The 14,911-nt window shown below is 41.3% G+C and overlaps 1 protein-coding gene across 2 annotated transcripts in view; it reads left to right on the top strand.

Annotated features, from left to right (window-relative positions):
- The window catches only part of ACOT12 (acyl-CoA thioesterase 12), a 64,920-nt gene extending 51,019 nt beyond the window's left edge, over positions 1 to 13,901 (top strand). For both annotated transcript variants that reach the window (XM_002744825.7, XM_008991878.4), the window contains 4 exons: positions 7,224 to 7,357; positions 11,278 to 11,406; positions 12,960 to 13,086; positions 13,355 to 13,901. In XM_002744825.7, the coding sequence (XP_002744871.2) occupies positions 7,224 to 7,357; positions 11,278 to 11,406; positions 12,960 to 13,086; positions 13,355 to 13,504 (540 nt within the window). In that variant the 3' untranslated portion in view covers positions 13,505 to 13,901. The remainder of the gene's footprint in view (positions 1 to 7,223; positions 7,358 to 11,277; positions 11,407 to 12,959; positions 13,087 to 13,354) is intronic.
- The last annotated feature ends 1,010 nt before the right edge of the window (positions 13,902 to 14,911 follow it).

A 14,911-nucleotide genomic window follows, 5' to 3' on the forward strand; every position in this document is an offset into this window, starting at 1 on the left:
TGTATCTCTCTTACGATCTATGATAGTGTTTTGCATGCCGTCAGGTTTAAAGACACATACATCATTTGGATCTTAATTTTGTCTAATTTCAGAGGTTTATTAGGAGACCCTCAGAAGCTCATGCCCACACTAACTAGACTGTAAGCTCTCTGAGGGCCGATCTGCTCACCACTACACCCAGACCATGGGAGCCCCTGGCACTTCAGAGATGCTCACTAATGCCGGCATTTCGGCTCCATTCATATTTCAGTATGCACTGATTTTTATCATTAGTGAAGCAGCAGCCTATGAAATAGGATGACCATATGTCCTGATTTTCCTGGGACAGTTCTGGCTTACACCTGTTATCCCATTGTAACTATGAACAGTGTCTTGGTGTTCCAGTTTGGATGATAAATTATATTGTTACTTTACCTTAAAATCTAAGTCAATTCAGATGCTACTTCGTTGATTCTTTCAATGCTGACTGTGACCTCTTCTGAATGTTTTGTTTTTGGTTGTTTCCCTTTATGATTTCTTTGCCCTCATTATTAAATCCTTCAGGGTCTTCCTTATCCCATTTGGATCCAGTTAAGTTTCTGTCTTTACCTCATTCAGTGATACAGAAACAGAGGTTTAACTAAACTATTTGTTTCTCTTTCATAAAAGATGCTTCAATAGTTTGTTTAATTCTACTGATATAAAATCTGCTTCTTTCATCATTGCTGGCATCTGAGCGTTCATGAGCAGCAGTGGAAAAGAACAAATTCATGTCTGGAACTAAGTGAAAGAACATATTTAGTGAACTCATAGAATATACTAAAACCTCAGTTCTTTGGGAGGGTGTGGCCTGAAGAATATCCAGATAAATTTGCTAGTGTTGTAGGACGGCTATCAATGATTAATTCTTAATTTTTGTGTAGATACTTACTAGAGGGTATTGCATAAAGAAACATTCTCGTGTTATTTCCATTGAATTTCTTCTTTAAAGATTATACTTATGATAAAAATCTGATAAAAAATGTTTTTGAAGAGTTCTCCTCCTCTTCTCTCCCACTTTTTACAGCTTATATGTTTTTAATTTCAAAATATGACTTTATTTTTTTTCTGTCACCTTTTAGTGGAATAATTCTTACAACACAGTTGCCTGTTAAAAATCATACTTTCTGGCTGGGCACAGTGGCTCACACCTGTAATCCCAGCATTTTGGGAGGCCGAAGCGGGTGGATCACTGGAGGTCAGGAGTTCAAGACCAGCTTGACCAACATGGTGAAACCCCATTTCTACTAAAAATAAAACATTATCCAGGTGTCATGGTGGATACCTGTAATCTCAGCTGCTTGGGAGGCTTAGGCATGAGAATCACTTAAACCCGAGAGGTGGAGGTTGCAGCGAGCTGAGATCGTGCCACTACACTCCAGCCTAGGCAACAAAGTGAGACCCTGTATCAAAAATTTAAAAAATTTTTTTTTTTTTGGGAGGAAGGGAGGAAGGCAGGAAGGGAGGGAAGGAGGAAGGGAGGAAGGCAGGAAGGGAGGGAAGGAAGAAGGGAGGAAGGCAGGAAGGGAGGGAAGGAGGAAGGGAGGAAGGCAGGAAGGGAGAGAAGGAGGAAGGGAGGGAGGAAGGAAGGGATGAAGGAAGGAATGAAGGGAGGAAGGGGGTAGGGAGGGAGGGAGGGAGGGAAGAAGGGAAGGGAAGGAAGGAAATCAAGCAATGAGAGAGACATTGCCGACCTGGATCTAGAGGTTTACATGTTGATTTCTTTTTTTTTTTTTTCTTTTTTTGAGAGAAGGAAAGAAAAAAAAATGAGTAAAGGAGAGGAAGAAAGAGGAAGAGAAAGAGGGAGGGTGAACGGAAATATTGCTTTATTCTGAAAAATAATGGGTATTAACAATGGCCAATCAATGTTTCATTTAAACCTATGAATAGGTGTGATGTGGTATTGACAAGAATGTGTATTTTATGTATTTGAAGTGGAGAGCTCTATAAATATTTATTAAGTTTTCTTGTTCCGGATCTGAGTTCGAGTCCTTGATATCCTTATTAATTTTCCGTCTCATTGAATCTAAGTCTTTATGTATCTGGGTGTTAGGATCGTTAGCTCTTGTTTCTTGTATTACTACTACAATAAATTCTATTCATTCTAGTTGTTGCATTGATCCTTTTACCACTATATCTTTGTTGCTTTAATATCTATTTTATCCGATATGAGAATTGCAACTCCTGCTTTTTATTTATTTATTTATTTATTTTTGCTCTCCATTTGGTTGGTAAATCTTTCTCCATCCCTTTGTTTTGAGTCTTTGTGTATCCTTGCATGTGAAACAGGTCTGGATGTAACATGCCATTGGGTTTTGGCTGTGTCTTTTGATTGGGGGATTTAGTCTATTTAAATTTAGGGTTACTGCCATTTGATGTAAACTGGCTGTTTGATCCATTCGTTGATGAAAATTCTTTATGTTGGTGCTCTTTACTTTTTGGTATATTTTTAGTAAGGCTAATACTGGTTGTTTCTTTCTGTGTGTAATGCCTCTTTCAGAAGCTCTTGTAAAGCAGGCCTGTTGGTAATAAAATCTCTGAGTACTTGCTTGTTCATAAAAGATTTTATTTTTCCTTCAGTTGTGAAGCTTAGTTTGGCTGGATATGAAATTCTGGGCTGAAGGTTCTGTTCTTTGAGGATGTTGAATATTGGCCCCCACTCTCTTCTGGCTTGTAGAGTTTCTGCTGAGAGATCTGCTGTAAGTCTGATAGGCTTGCCTTTGTGGGTAACCTGATCTTTCTCTCTGGCTGCCCTTAGTATTTTCTCCTTCGTTTCAACCCTAGTGAATCTAACGATTATGTGCCTTGGGGTTGCTCTTCTTGAGGAATATCTAAAAAAAATTTTTTTTTTTAAAAAGAATCATACTTTCCTCAAAGCTGGGTCTGACAGCATCCACCTGTAGTAGTAGCTACTCAGGTATCTGAAGCAGAAGGGTTGCTTGAGCCTAGGAGTTTGAGGCCAGCCTGGGAGACATAAAATGACCTTGTTTCTAAAAAAAAACAAAACCATGTTTTTTCCAGGTTTTCAATACAAATTGGATGGTAAAAGTCTAAGATTGTAGTATATGTGATGGAATTGGATACAGCTTATGGTTTTAACTAATTTCATGCTTCATGTATAATGATAGAATTTATTGTAGTAGTAATACAAGGAACAAAAGGTGTATTTTGGAAACATCACACAGGTGAAGAATAATTATAAGGTCGTTTATTAACAAGTGAGAGATTGTAGTGCTAAAACCATAAAAGTCAGCTCTTGGTGGATCACCACGTCAGGAGTTCAAGACCAACCTGACTAACATGGTGAAACCCCATCTCTGTGAAAAATCCAAAAATAAATAAATAGCCAGATGTGATGGCATACACCTATAGTCCCAGCTACTTGGGAGGATGAGGCAGGAGAATTGCTTGTACCTGCGAGGTGGAGATTGCAGTGAGCCAGGATCATGCCACTGCCCTCCAGCCTGGGTGATGGAGCTAGACTCCATCTCAAAAGGAAAAAAAAAAAAGTCAGCTTTTACAGGCAATTCCAAGTAAGAGAAGACAGTTGTATAGGGAGAACTTCAGAGAGGAGGTCGTTCTTACCTCCTTGAAGATAGTGTCAGGAGTGGATTGCTGAGGGAGAAACAGGGCTTTCTAGGCAGTGGATAGTTTGAGTCGAGTTCTCCTCGTGGAAGTTAGCATTGCGTAGGAGACTGGCCTGACAGGAGCAGCTTTTTATTAAAGGAAGACCTGGGGTGTACTGGGAAAATTATGATGAAAGCCAGAATGACACGAACCATCTGAAAACCTTTACACAGGACAGACCCCCAGTATAGGAAACAGAGTTGAGGGGAACTGTTCTCATGGAGCTGGGGGAAGGGCTGGGCCCAGAGCTCTGCCTGTCCGACCCCCACCTCCTTGGCCGCTGTGGTCATCTCCAGATGCCTCCAAGAAAAATGAAGGCTCCCCTAGGCTTCTGTAAAAACCACCTTTGTCCTCTTTCCCACAGTGTAGTCTCAATAACATATTTGTTAAGAGATGGTGCAAAATTTCTAAAATTTTTAGTTGTTTCCTCTTGTACTGTTTGTTTTTTTGAGACAGTCTCACTCTGTTGCCCAGGCTGGAGTGCAGTGGTGTGATCTCGGCTCACTGTAACCTCCACCCGCCAGGTTCAAGGGATTTTTGTGCCTCAGCCTCCCGAGCAGTTGGGACTACAGACACGCGCCACCACACCTGGCTAATTTGTATATTTTCACTAGAGATGGGATTTCACCATGTTGACCAGGCTGGTCTCAAACTCCTGACCTCAGGTGATTCACCTGCCTAGGCCTCCCACAGTGTGGGGATTACAAGCCCTTTTGTACTATTTGTATAAGACATTCACAATCAAACAGAGTCTTATTAGAATTTAAAAAATGATATCACTAATAAAATGTTTGCAAGCTCCAGCAGACTTTGAGCCTGCTTGCTTTAAGCTTTATTTCACAGAATAAAATTCTCCAACCATCAAATGATAAAGCAAATGTTTGAGTTGGTGTATTAGTTCATCCTCACATTGCTACGAAGAACTACCTGAGACTGGCTAATTTTTAAAGAAAAGAGGTTTAATTGGCTCACGGTTTCACAGACTGCATAGGAAGCATGGCTGGGGAGGGTTCAGGAAACTTACAATCATGGCAGAAGGCAAAGGGGAGGCAGGCACGTCCTATGGGGCCAGAGCAGGAGGAAGCGAGCGAAGGGGGAGGTGCCACACACTTTCAAACAACCAGATCTCATGAGAACTCACTCACTATCACAAGAACAGCAAGGGGGACGTCCACTCCCAACATTCAGGCACCTCCCGCCAGGCCCCTCCTCCAACAGTGGGGATTACAATTCGACAGGAGATTTGGCTGAGGTCACAAATCCAAACCATATCAGTTGGTTACAAATAAATAAATAAATTGAACCTCTCCATTCCGAAGCATGAAAGGTAATTCATTTTCTTGGAGAATTGTTCCTGGAAAATTTTTTTACTAAGTAAAAATGGGCCTTTCTTAGCAGGGTTTAAAGAGAACCAAAACTAACTATAGCATTTCCTTGTCTACTTTGTTTGCATCAATATCATTGATTTAGACAGCAGGGCAATAGGGACTTTCTGCTACCCTCAGCTTCTAGGGGAAAGATCACAATTGAATTTGCTCATCCAGTACTGTACCTGGCATTGGATACGTCGAGTGAGCTCTGTAAGGGCAGATTCAGTGGTGGTTATAACTTAGCTTGATGTTTGGTTCGGCTCCAGGATGGGAGGCAGAAGCATGTGACTGCAACCTGGAAGCAGCTCCCTAGAAAAGTGCTGTTTTAGTTTCCTAGGGCTTCTGTAACAGAGGACCACAAACTGAGTAGTAGACACAGTAGAAGTCTCTTGTCTCACAATTCTGGAAGCTGGTAGTCTGAGATCAAGATGTCAGCAGGGTTGCTTCTTTCTGAGCCTGTAAGGGAGAATCTGTTCCATGCTTGTTTCCTAGCTTCTGCTGAATTTCTGGTCATCTTCGGCATTCCTTGGCTTATGGACACATCACCAGATCTCCACATTTATCATCACATGTATTACTTCTGTAAGCATGTCTATGTCCAATGTCCCTTTTTAATAAGGATGCCAGTCATATTGGATAAGGGGCTCATCCTACCACAGTACAACCTCATCTTGACTAATTACATCTGCAAGAGTCCTATTTCCATATAAGGTCACATTCTAAAGTACAGGAGGTTGGAACTACAGCACATGAATTTGGGAGTGGAAGGGTGGAGACATAATTCAACTCTTAATGAGTGCAATATTGCATTCCACTCCATCTCACTCCACCAGAGTAGAACATGGCTGCCCTAAGGCCAGAATAGGACTGGCACTATGGAGTTTACCCTGGCCACCTGCCCTCAGCTCCTCTGAGACTGCAGATCCCTGGTGGCCCATCCTAGAGCCATTTTCCCACCAAGCACTTGTTAGATGTCTGATAAATCTGATAATCTCCCTCTATTTATACCAGTGAAGCTCCTTCAACTCCCCCTGTGCCGGGGACAAAGTTAGACATGCCCATGCTAAGTAGGGTGAGTCTCACCAGCCACCTGGAGCCCCATCCATAGTTTTCTTTGTGTTTGGTAAGTGCTCACAGTCTCAATCATGTCTTCTTTGCAGGCTGGATTTAAAGGGAGGCTTGGAACCAAGTTCATTCGGAGAGGTTAAATGGTATAAGCAAATAATCACTTGTTTCCTTTCTGACATACTTGTAGTTAATTTCTCATTTCTTCATTCTCTTATTGATAATATTTATGTTTAAATAAAGGTTTCTCCTTTACAGCCTGATTTTTTTCTATCTTGACTCCTGCAGTGAAGTCCTAACCTCATGTTTGTTTGTCTTCTCACAGCTTGTTGCCATGGGAATGGTTATAAGGTGGCAAATTTCAACACTAACTTCAAAGTACCCTGAAAGAGATAAAGAAAATGGGAGGGATAGAAATGTGTTCTAAGCTGAACACACATCTCTGATATTGTCAAAAACACAGTAGAGGAAAAGTTCAGAGTAGCAAGGGATGCATTAATGCTTAAGCGTATGTCAAATGGCTCCCCAAAACATGCCTCCTCTTAACTAAGGAATAATGTGTGTCAGGAAAACAGGAACTAGCCTTTCTGAAGGATGAGCCAGCCTCTGTGATTCAGAAATGAAAGGATGCTTTGTGCTAAGGAAATTTGGTGCTCGGGGGGCCCGCTGAGAGGCTGAGATGGTTCTAGAGGTGGTTAACTCACTTCCTGGATCCCCTCGGCCCAGTTGAAGACACACCTGACATCCTGGGAAAGTGTCCTAAGCTATAGCCTTGGAGATGAGGTGCTGACCTGCCTAGCAGTCTGGTTATATTCTCGGTAAAGGGAGGGAAACATCACAAAGAGACAAGGAGAGAAGGGCCTAGGTTTTTAAATTTTTCACGAGAAAAAGAACGGCTGTCCAATAATTAAATACCCCACCCTCAAGTCACATATTGTTTAGAGGATACGGGACTATAGCCTCCTGGACAGACTTGAGAAATTCCGGTATTTCAAGAGAAATTGCATGGGGCTTCGTTTTCATCCAGGAAACAAGATGCCTTAGTTAGTGCAATGGGTCTGTGACTATATATACATGTGTATGGTTTTTAAAGTAAAAGCATCACTTTTCTTTTGTAATTTAATTTTTGTTGTTATCTTTTAGATAAAAATATACACTCTGGAAGAGGATGATGTTGTATCTGTTTGGGTTGAAAAGCATGTAGGAAGTCCAGCGCATTTGGCGTATCAGCTCTTGTCTGACTTTACAAAGCGACCTTTGTGGGACCCCCATTTTGTGTAAGAACAAATTAAAAATTTTTTCTCAATCAACCTTGATATCATGTAAAAGATGATCTCCATATAACAGTCCACCTCCATCGTCCAATGTGTGACCCATTGTTTTATTAATTAAAGAGCAATTTAAAAGTTTACCCAGGCACAGCACTTTGGGAGGCTGAGGCAGGTGGATAGCTGAGCCCAGGAGTTCAAGACCAGCCTGAGCAACATGGTGAAAGACCATCTCTGTAAAATATGCAAAAATTAGCTGGGCGAGGTAGTGCATGCCTGTAGTCCTAGCTACTCAGGAGGCTCAGGTGGGAGGTTGCATGAGTCTGGGAGGCCAAGGCTGCAGTGAGCCAAGATCATGCCACTGTACTCTAGCCTGGGTGACACAGGAGACCCTGTCAAAAATTAAAATGAAAATAAAGTTGGCTCTGCACAGACTACTACATCAAATGATACTGAGAGACACAAAACAAAAATTATTATACTCATCATCTACATTGAGTTGACCTGTTTTACCCACATCTATGGTAATTCTACCAGTAACTTCAAGGTTGACATTATTTTCTGAGACTTGCCGAGATTGCACAAGCAATAAAGTGATAGAACCCCAAATCTGTCATGCTTTGAAATCTACACTCTTCTACTTTAATATGCAACCTCACTGCTCTTGAGGAAGTGATTATCCAGTTGTCCTGCCTACAATATTTCATTGACAGTTCCTTACTTTCCTGCGAAGCAACCCTCCCTGGTAAGAAGCTAACAGGGCAAGCTGTGTGAGCCCTGAGGTGAAAGGCATGCCTGCCTGCTCCCCGTCCTGATGATGTCCCTGCTCTCATTAGCCTACATCTCCTACTCCTGCCCCTCCCTGTCTCCTGCATCCCTAATCCAATCTCTTCCACTCCCTGACCCTTTCCTGGAACACAGTACAGAGCTGTGCACACCGCCAATGGCACTGATGGGGTCCAACAGCACTGATGGGGTCCAGCTGTGCTGAGGCCCAGCCGCCTTGGTTATGGCACCTTACTGGGCTTCACGGCTACCTTGTTGACACGGAAGGGTTGGTGAGATGGGCTTCCTATCATGTAAGGCATTTCCTAATCCTGACAAGATAGAGGCTCATCGTTAAATTTTCTAAAGCTCACTGTGATAGAGTTTTAGAAATACCATGTAACAGATCATTTAATACCACTAAAGTGAAACATCTCTTGGGTCATGTGTTACATTTGCACAGACGCTAGAGTTGAAATGGGAGGAGTTCCCTCATCCTCCTCATACGGCCTGCTACAGCGGTGTGTCTTGTCTCTTCAGTTTTGCTCAAACCCCTGGGGGTATCATGCAGACGCTCAGGTTGTGGGGAGCGTTTTTGGGCCCCAACCCCACAGCAGCATCTAGGGGTGAGTGCTTCCGGCTCCCGAAGCCCCAGTGGGCGTGTGTTACGGTGTGCTCTTTCAGTTTTGCTGTCTGCAGGCAGCAGTTCAGTTACCCTCTGCCCTATGGCAAGGACAGAGGGCTTTCTGTATCCTGGATTCTTTTTTTTAAGTCTTTATTTCATAATCATAAACTTAACTCTGCAATCCAGCTAGGCATGGAAGGCAACAAGGAAAACATGGAACCCAAAGGGAAATGCAGCGAGAGCAAAGATTATTAGATACTGCGAGCAAATTGGGTGGAAGGGTGCTCTCCTGAGCTGCAGAAGGAATGGTCTGGTGGTTAAGATAAAACACAAGTCAAATTCATTAGAGTTGTCCACAGTCGGCAACAGTGATCTTCTTGCTGGTCTTGCCATTCCTGGACCCAGAGCGTTCCATGGCCTCCACGATATTCATGCCTTCTTTCACCTTACCAAAGACCACATGCTTCCCATCCAACCACTCTTGGCAGTGCAGATGAAAAACTGGAAACCATTTGTGTTGGGTCCAGCATTTGCCATGGACAAGATGCGAGGACCTGAATGCTGTAGGATGAAGTTCTCGTCATCAAATTTCTCCCCGTAGATGGACTTGCCACTAGTGCCATTATGGTGTGTGAAGTCACCAACCTGACACATAAACCCTGACATAACTCTGTGAAAGCAGGAACCCTTGTAAACAAATCCTTTCTCTCCAGTGTTCAGAGCACGAAAGTTTTCTGCTGTCTTTGGAAAGTCGTCTGCAAACAGCTCGAAGGAAATGCAGCCCAAGGGCTCGCTGTCAACGGCAACGTCAAAGAACACAGTGAGATTGACCATGGCTGATACTACAAGGCTCCAGGCAGCAGTGGCATCTGCAAAGTGCTCTGGATCCTGGATTCTTGCCTTAGTGTACTGGAAAAAAATGAATCACATGTGGCCTTGGAAGATAGGTGCAAGGTTTTATTAAGTGGGGAAGTTGTTCTTAGTGAGATGGATGGGGAGCCAGAAGGAGGATGAAGTGGGAAGGTGGTCTTCTCCTGGAGTCCAGCCGCCCAGACACCAGACTTTCCTCTGACTACCCCTGACAGAATACCATGTCTTTCCACCATCGATGGTTGCCAGCATCTGCTGATGTCTGCAGTGTGTTCTTCTGGTCCTCTGTTCCTCTCAACATCCAGCCACTTTGTCTGTGCCTGCTAGGGTCTCAGGTTTCTTACGGGCACAGGATGTGGGGCGTGGTGGGCCAAAAGGTAACTTTTCAGGTGTGAGAACAGAAATGCCTGTCCTCATTTAGGTCTATGGGCACAGGCCCAAAGGTGGAGCCCTCACCAGGGACCCTGCCCTTCTCTACCCAATACTTCCCTGCCTGCCTCCCATATCACAATGATGCATCATAGTTAATGCCATCATAATAAATCATTCTGAGGGAAGAGGAACACTTCTCAATTTTCTTGCATCAACTTAGTAGATAATCTACCAGTACAAAGCTTTTAGGAAGAACAATGCCTAAACTTTGGTGTTAATGCTTTAAAAATGTTTCTCCCGCTGTTCTCTATGTCACTTGACATTCCAGCCAAATTGAAGTTGAATGAATGGGGGAATGGATGAATTAATCCTAATTCAACTAACTTTTCTTGTACATCTACTATGATTCAGGTGCCAGGTGTTTTCACTGACTCTTTGCAATAACCCCATGTATCATTATCTAAATTTTATAGATGAAAAAATAAAATGACTTGCCTAATGCAACTTACATAGCAAGTAAGTGGCACTCTGGGAGTCAAAAGAAAGTTGTTTGACTCCAAGGTTAGTGCTGTTTCCAGTATACCACGTTTCTTTATCTAACAATCCTTCTTGGGCTATGTAATTTGCCAGTCTTCACAATGTTTTTACTTGATTCTAGAGAAAAATAATTTTATGTAAAACAACTCAATGCCTTTCACTGATGTATTGAGAATTATGAATTTGAAGTCAGACAGCCACCATCCTCTCTCTATTACATGCAGAATTATTCCTTCTGATCAAAGAGCTCTTGTGTTTTTTGTCTGTTTGTTGAAGGTTTCTTTTTGTTTTTTCTTTGTTTGTTTTTGAGATAGGATCTCACCCAAGCAGGTGTGCAGTGGCACAATCATGGATCACTGCAGCCTCAACTTCTCAGGCTCAAGTGATCCTTCCAGCTCAGCCTCCCAAATAGCTGGGACTACAGGCATGCGTCGCCACAGCCAGCTAATTTAAAAAAAATGTTTTTGTAAAGATGGGGTTTTGCAAGATTGCCCAGGCTCGTTCTGAACTCCTGGCCTCAAGTGATCTTCCCACCTCGACCTCCCAAGGTGTTAGGATTACAGGCATGAGCCATTCTTCCCAGCCTCAAAGAGTTCTTCGAAAGGTAGACTTGAGCAATGATGCTAGCTTTTATGGGGATGATTAGGTGAGCTGAAGGCACAAATATGGACACCAGTAATGAGATTAGGTAAGCAAATAAAGGAAGTGAATGCCTTAGCAGACAGAAAGTATATCCGTTTTCACTGTTCTATGTACACAGGTCCTGTGAAGTCATAGACTGGGTGAGTGAAGATGATCAGCTATATTACATCACCTGTCCTACAGTGAATGATGACAAACCCAAAGACGTGGTAGTCCTCGTATCACGAAGAAAACCTCTCAAAGATGGGTAAGTATATGCAGTTCAAGTGTTCTATCAATATTTCATAGTATAGGATAGAAATTAACAGTTGACATGAAAATAAGGAAGTTTGTGTACATATTTCTGCTCCTCAGTTATGTTCATTTGAATTGTACCTAGATGAATCTTTAGCTATTGTTTTAAAAATTAACAATCATCTATTAAGTGCCAGCTGTGTGCAAAACACAAGGCAAGAATCCTAAAGTAGTTCTTTTTCCTATGTAGATGTAAAACTGATACTCAGTAAACCTTTGAAACATTCCATGATTAGTAAAAATGCAGTCGAAGCCAAGTAAAACACCAGGAATTGGTTTAGAATTCACAGAAGCTTGACTGTGTTAGACATCCCCCATGGCTGGCTGGCAGCTGGGGCTGTCGATCAGAATATCCAGACATGGTTTTTCCATGTGCATTGAACTGCTCAGAGCATGGCATCTAGCTTCTAAGAGGAAGTGTCCCAAATAATCCCACACACATATGAGCATTAACAGATGTTCAGTGTCATATCATTTATTACTGAAAAAATATTAGAAACAAATGGAAAATACATCTTATAAATTATGGTAGATCCATACTACAAAGTATCATACCATCATTAAAATGGGTGAAGCAGCTATAGTGGCACTGATAGTGAAACACCTCCAAAGATTATTGCTAGATGAAAAATCAAATTGTAGATTGGTGTTTGTAAAATGATATTTATGTAAAAAGTTTTGTTGCATTTGCTTATATAAGTGTCATTCATTTATTTTAAAAAGGCTAGAGGGCCATACAGTAAAATGTAGTGGTCACTTCTAAGGTAGAGAATAGGATGGGAGTACAATTGGACTGGAGGAAGATTTTTATTTTCTAGCCTACAGGGTTCTCTATTGTTTGGGAGTTTTTCTTTTAACAACAGTGAGTATTTTTTTTATTATTTTTAAATTTTATTATTATTGTTATTTGAAACACAGTTTTGCTCTTGTTGTCCAAGCTGGAGAGCAATGGCACAATCTCAACTCACCGTAACCTCTGCCTCCCAGGTTCAAGCAATTCTCCTGCCTCAGCCTCCCAAGAAGCTGGGATTACAGGCATGCATCACAATGCATGCCTGTAATTTTGTATTTTTAGTAGAGACGAGGTTTCTCCATGTTGGTCAAGCTGGTCTTGAACTCCTGACCTCAGGTGATCAGCCCAGCTTGACCTCCCAAAGCTCTGGGATTATAGGCGTGAGCCACTGTGCCCGGCCTGTTTTTAATTTAAAAAGGAAAGGAGGCTGAAATTACCACCCTGTAGGGCACAATAAAACTTCAGTTTGGAGGTTGACTCCAGCTTCGTGGAGTTACACAAAGTATTGTACATGCAATTCGAAGGCAGAAAACACTACTTCCTCCCTTGAATGTAGCCCAGAGAGTGTTTTCTGATGAGACCAGTCATCTAGAAGATCTGAGCCTTCCTAGTTCCACTTCTACCTGTATAAATTAACTGGGTTAGCTATAAGGGTTTATTTTCTAACAACTATTTTATATTCTCACAAGAACTTAGAAAGTGTCTTCTTTCAGTAACACTTACACAGTGGCAGTGAAGTCGGTCATGTTGCCATCGGTCCCCCCGTCTCCACAGTACATCAGAAGTGAAATCATATGTGCTGGATTTCTCATCCGTGCTATTGACAGCAATTCATGCATTGTAAGTTTGATGAAACATCTGCAGATTAATTGGCTCCTCCAGATAGAGAAAAATCTCTTAATTTATATAGATGTGCTAATTAATTGTAATCTTGTAATTTGTGTCCACATTATGGGAATCCTAAATTCATCCTTTTGGATCATCTATTTCAGAAGGTTCCCCAAAAGTTAGGATCTTAGCCGCCCCTACACCAGCAAGACTCAGATCCTTGCTTGAAAAAGCTCCAAGTCAATGAGAAATTAAAACATTGTGCTTTCTTTTGAAACAGGTATCTTACTTTAACCATGTTTCTGCTGGCATCCTTCCTTACTTTGCTGGAAATCTTGGTGGCTGGTCGAAATCCATTGAAGAAACAGCAGCCTCTTGTATACGGTTCTTAGAGAATCCTCCTGATGATGGGTTTATAAGCACATTTTAAATGGTCAATTTTCAATTACTGGTAATTTAATTTCCCACTTTTAATTCCAAGCACCCTTAGCCTGACATTTGTGAAGCTTTGGGGCCACAATATAATTTGATGTCAGCCTAAGCAAACTGCAGTGAAGAAGTTAAAAAACAAAATGCATCTCAAGTCAAGTACCAGTGATTTGGATTAGCATTAAAAGAGCTTTAAAATTCTGTTTTAGGTCAACTGTGGCTCTGCCTCTTCAGGGGCACCGATAATGGAAAATTGCCAGTATGCAATACTATGTGTTCTATAAAATGGCATGAATTTAGTTTAACTCATTATAAACATTTTTAGGTTACAGAGGTGAAACGTGTTCTGTGTGAAATTTCAAAAAAAAATTGTAAAATCTAAAATGATGATTTGCTAAGTTGACTCGTTGATTAATGTATAGCATTTTTCCTTGAGCAGCAGGTATCTATATGTCAGGAGCATTTGACAAGATGTATTACACAGTCTAGAGATTTAAATTAGGGAGACATTAAAACATAATGGAATCCAATCAATTTTAGTAATAAGAACAACTTTACTAGTGTCATTTAACATATATTCCAAGTGGCTGACCAATTTAGTATCTATTGCTCTATATATACACACAAGGTACCTGCAAAATGTAATATTACAGGAAAAGAATATTGACTGAGCTCTCTTTCATAACTATTACATTAGCACTTTATTCTGTAGACTTCAGCATTCATTATTCTACTGTCTGTGATTTGTCTTAACTCATAAGACAAGCTAGAATATGTCAAGCTAGCCTCCTTTAAAGGACACGTTTTAAAAGTTGAAGGAGTCTCCATTATTGGTTGGAACACTTAACGGGTTAGATGCATCCTGATGTTAGTTTGCTAAAGTTCTACCTCTGCTCCCCCTACCCACCCTCACCCATCTATTCACATAAGGTGAGCCTGGTTATAATTATTTTTATTTTTCCTGTGCCAGCAAGTTTTCATTTACATAAACTTTGGACTGTTCTGCAATTTTATACATTAACATATACATAAGAAGAGTGGATATGGGATTCAAATAATTATATATTATATTCCAGAAGTAGAAATGTTTTTGAGACTGTTTTTACATTTCAGAAAAGTCAACAAAATTAGTTATGAAGGGGTTACATTAAAACTTCAGACCTCGCCTACAATTGAGACATTTCCAAATGCTGTCTGCCTAGCGTAGGTCTTTGAGTTTATATTTTTTGAAACTTTTTCCTGCATAGTAATGGAAAGATTGTGAAGTTAAAGGAGTAGAGTGATGATAGCTGGATCACTCTGAGATGTAAAGATGTTGCCCATGCTAGTTTACGACAGAGGCCTAATCTACTCCTGCATCCTCCAATATGTGCCATTGAATAGCACTAGCCACATGTGCTATTTAACT

This window comes from Callithrix jacchus, chromosome 2 (assembly GCF_049354715.1).
Source record: "Callithrix jacchus isolate 240 chromosome 2, calJac240_pri, whole genome shotgun sequence".
In the NCBI taxonomy this organism is placed as follows: Eukaryota; Metazoa; Chordata; class Mammalia; order Primates; family Cebidae; genus Callithrix; species Callithrix jacchus.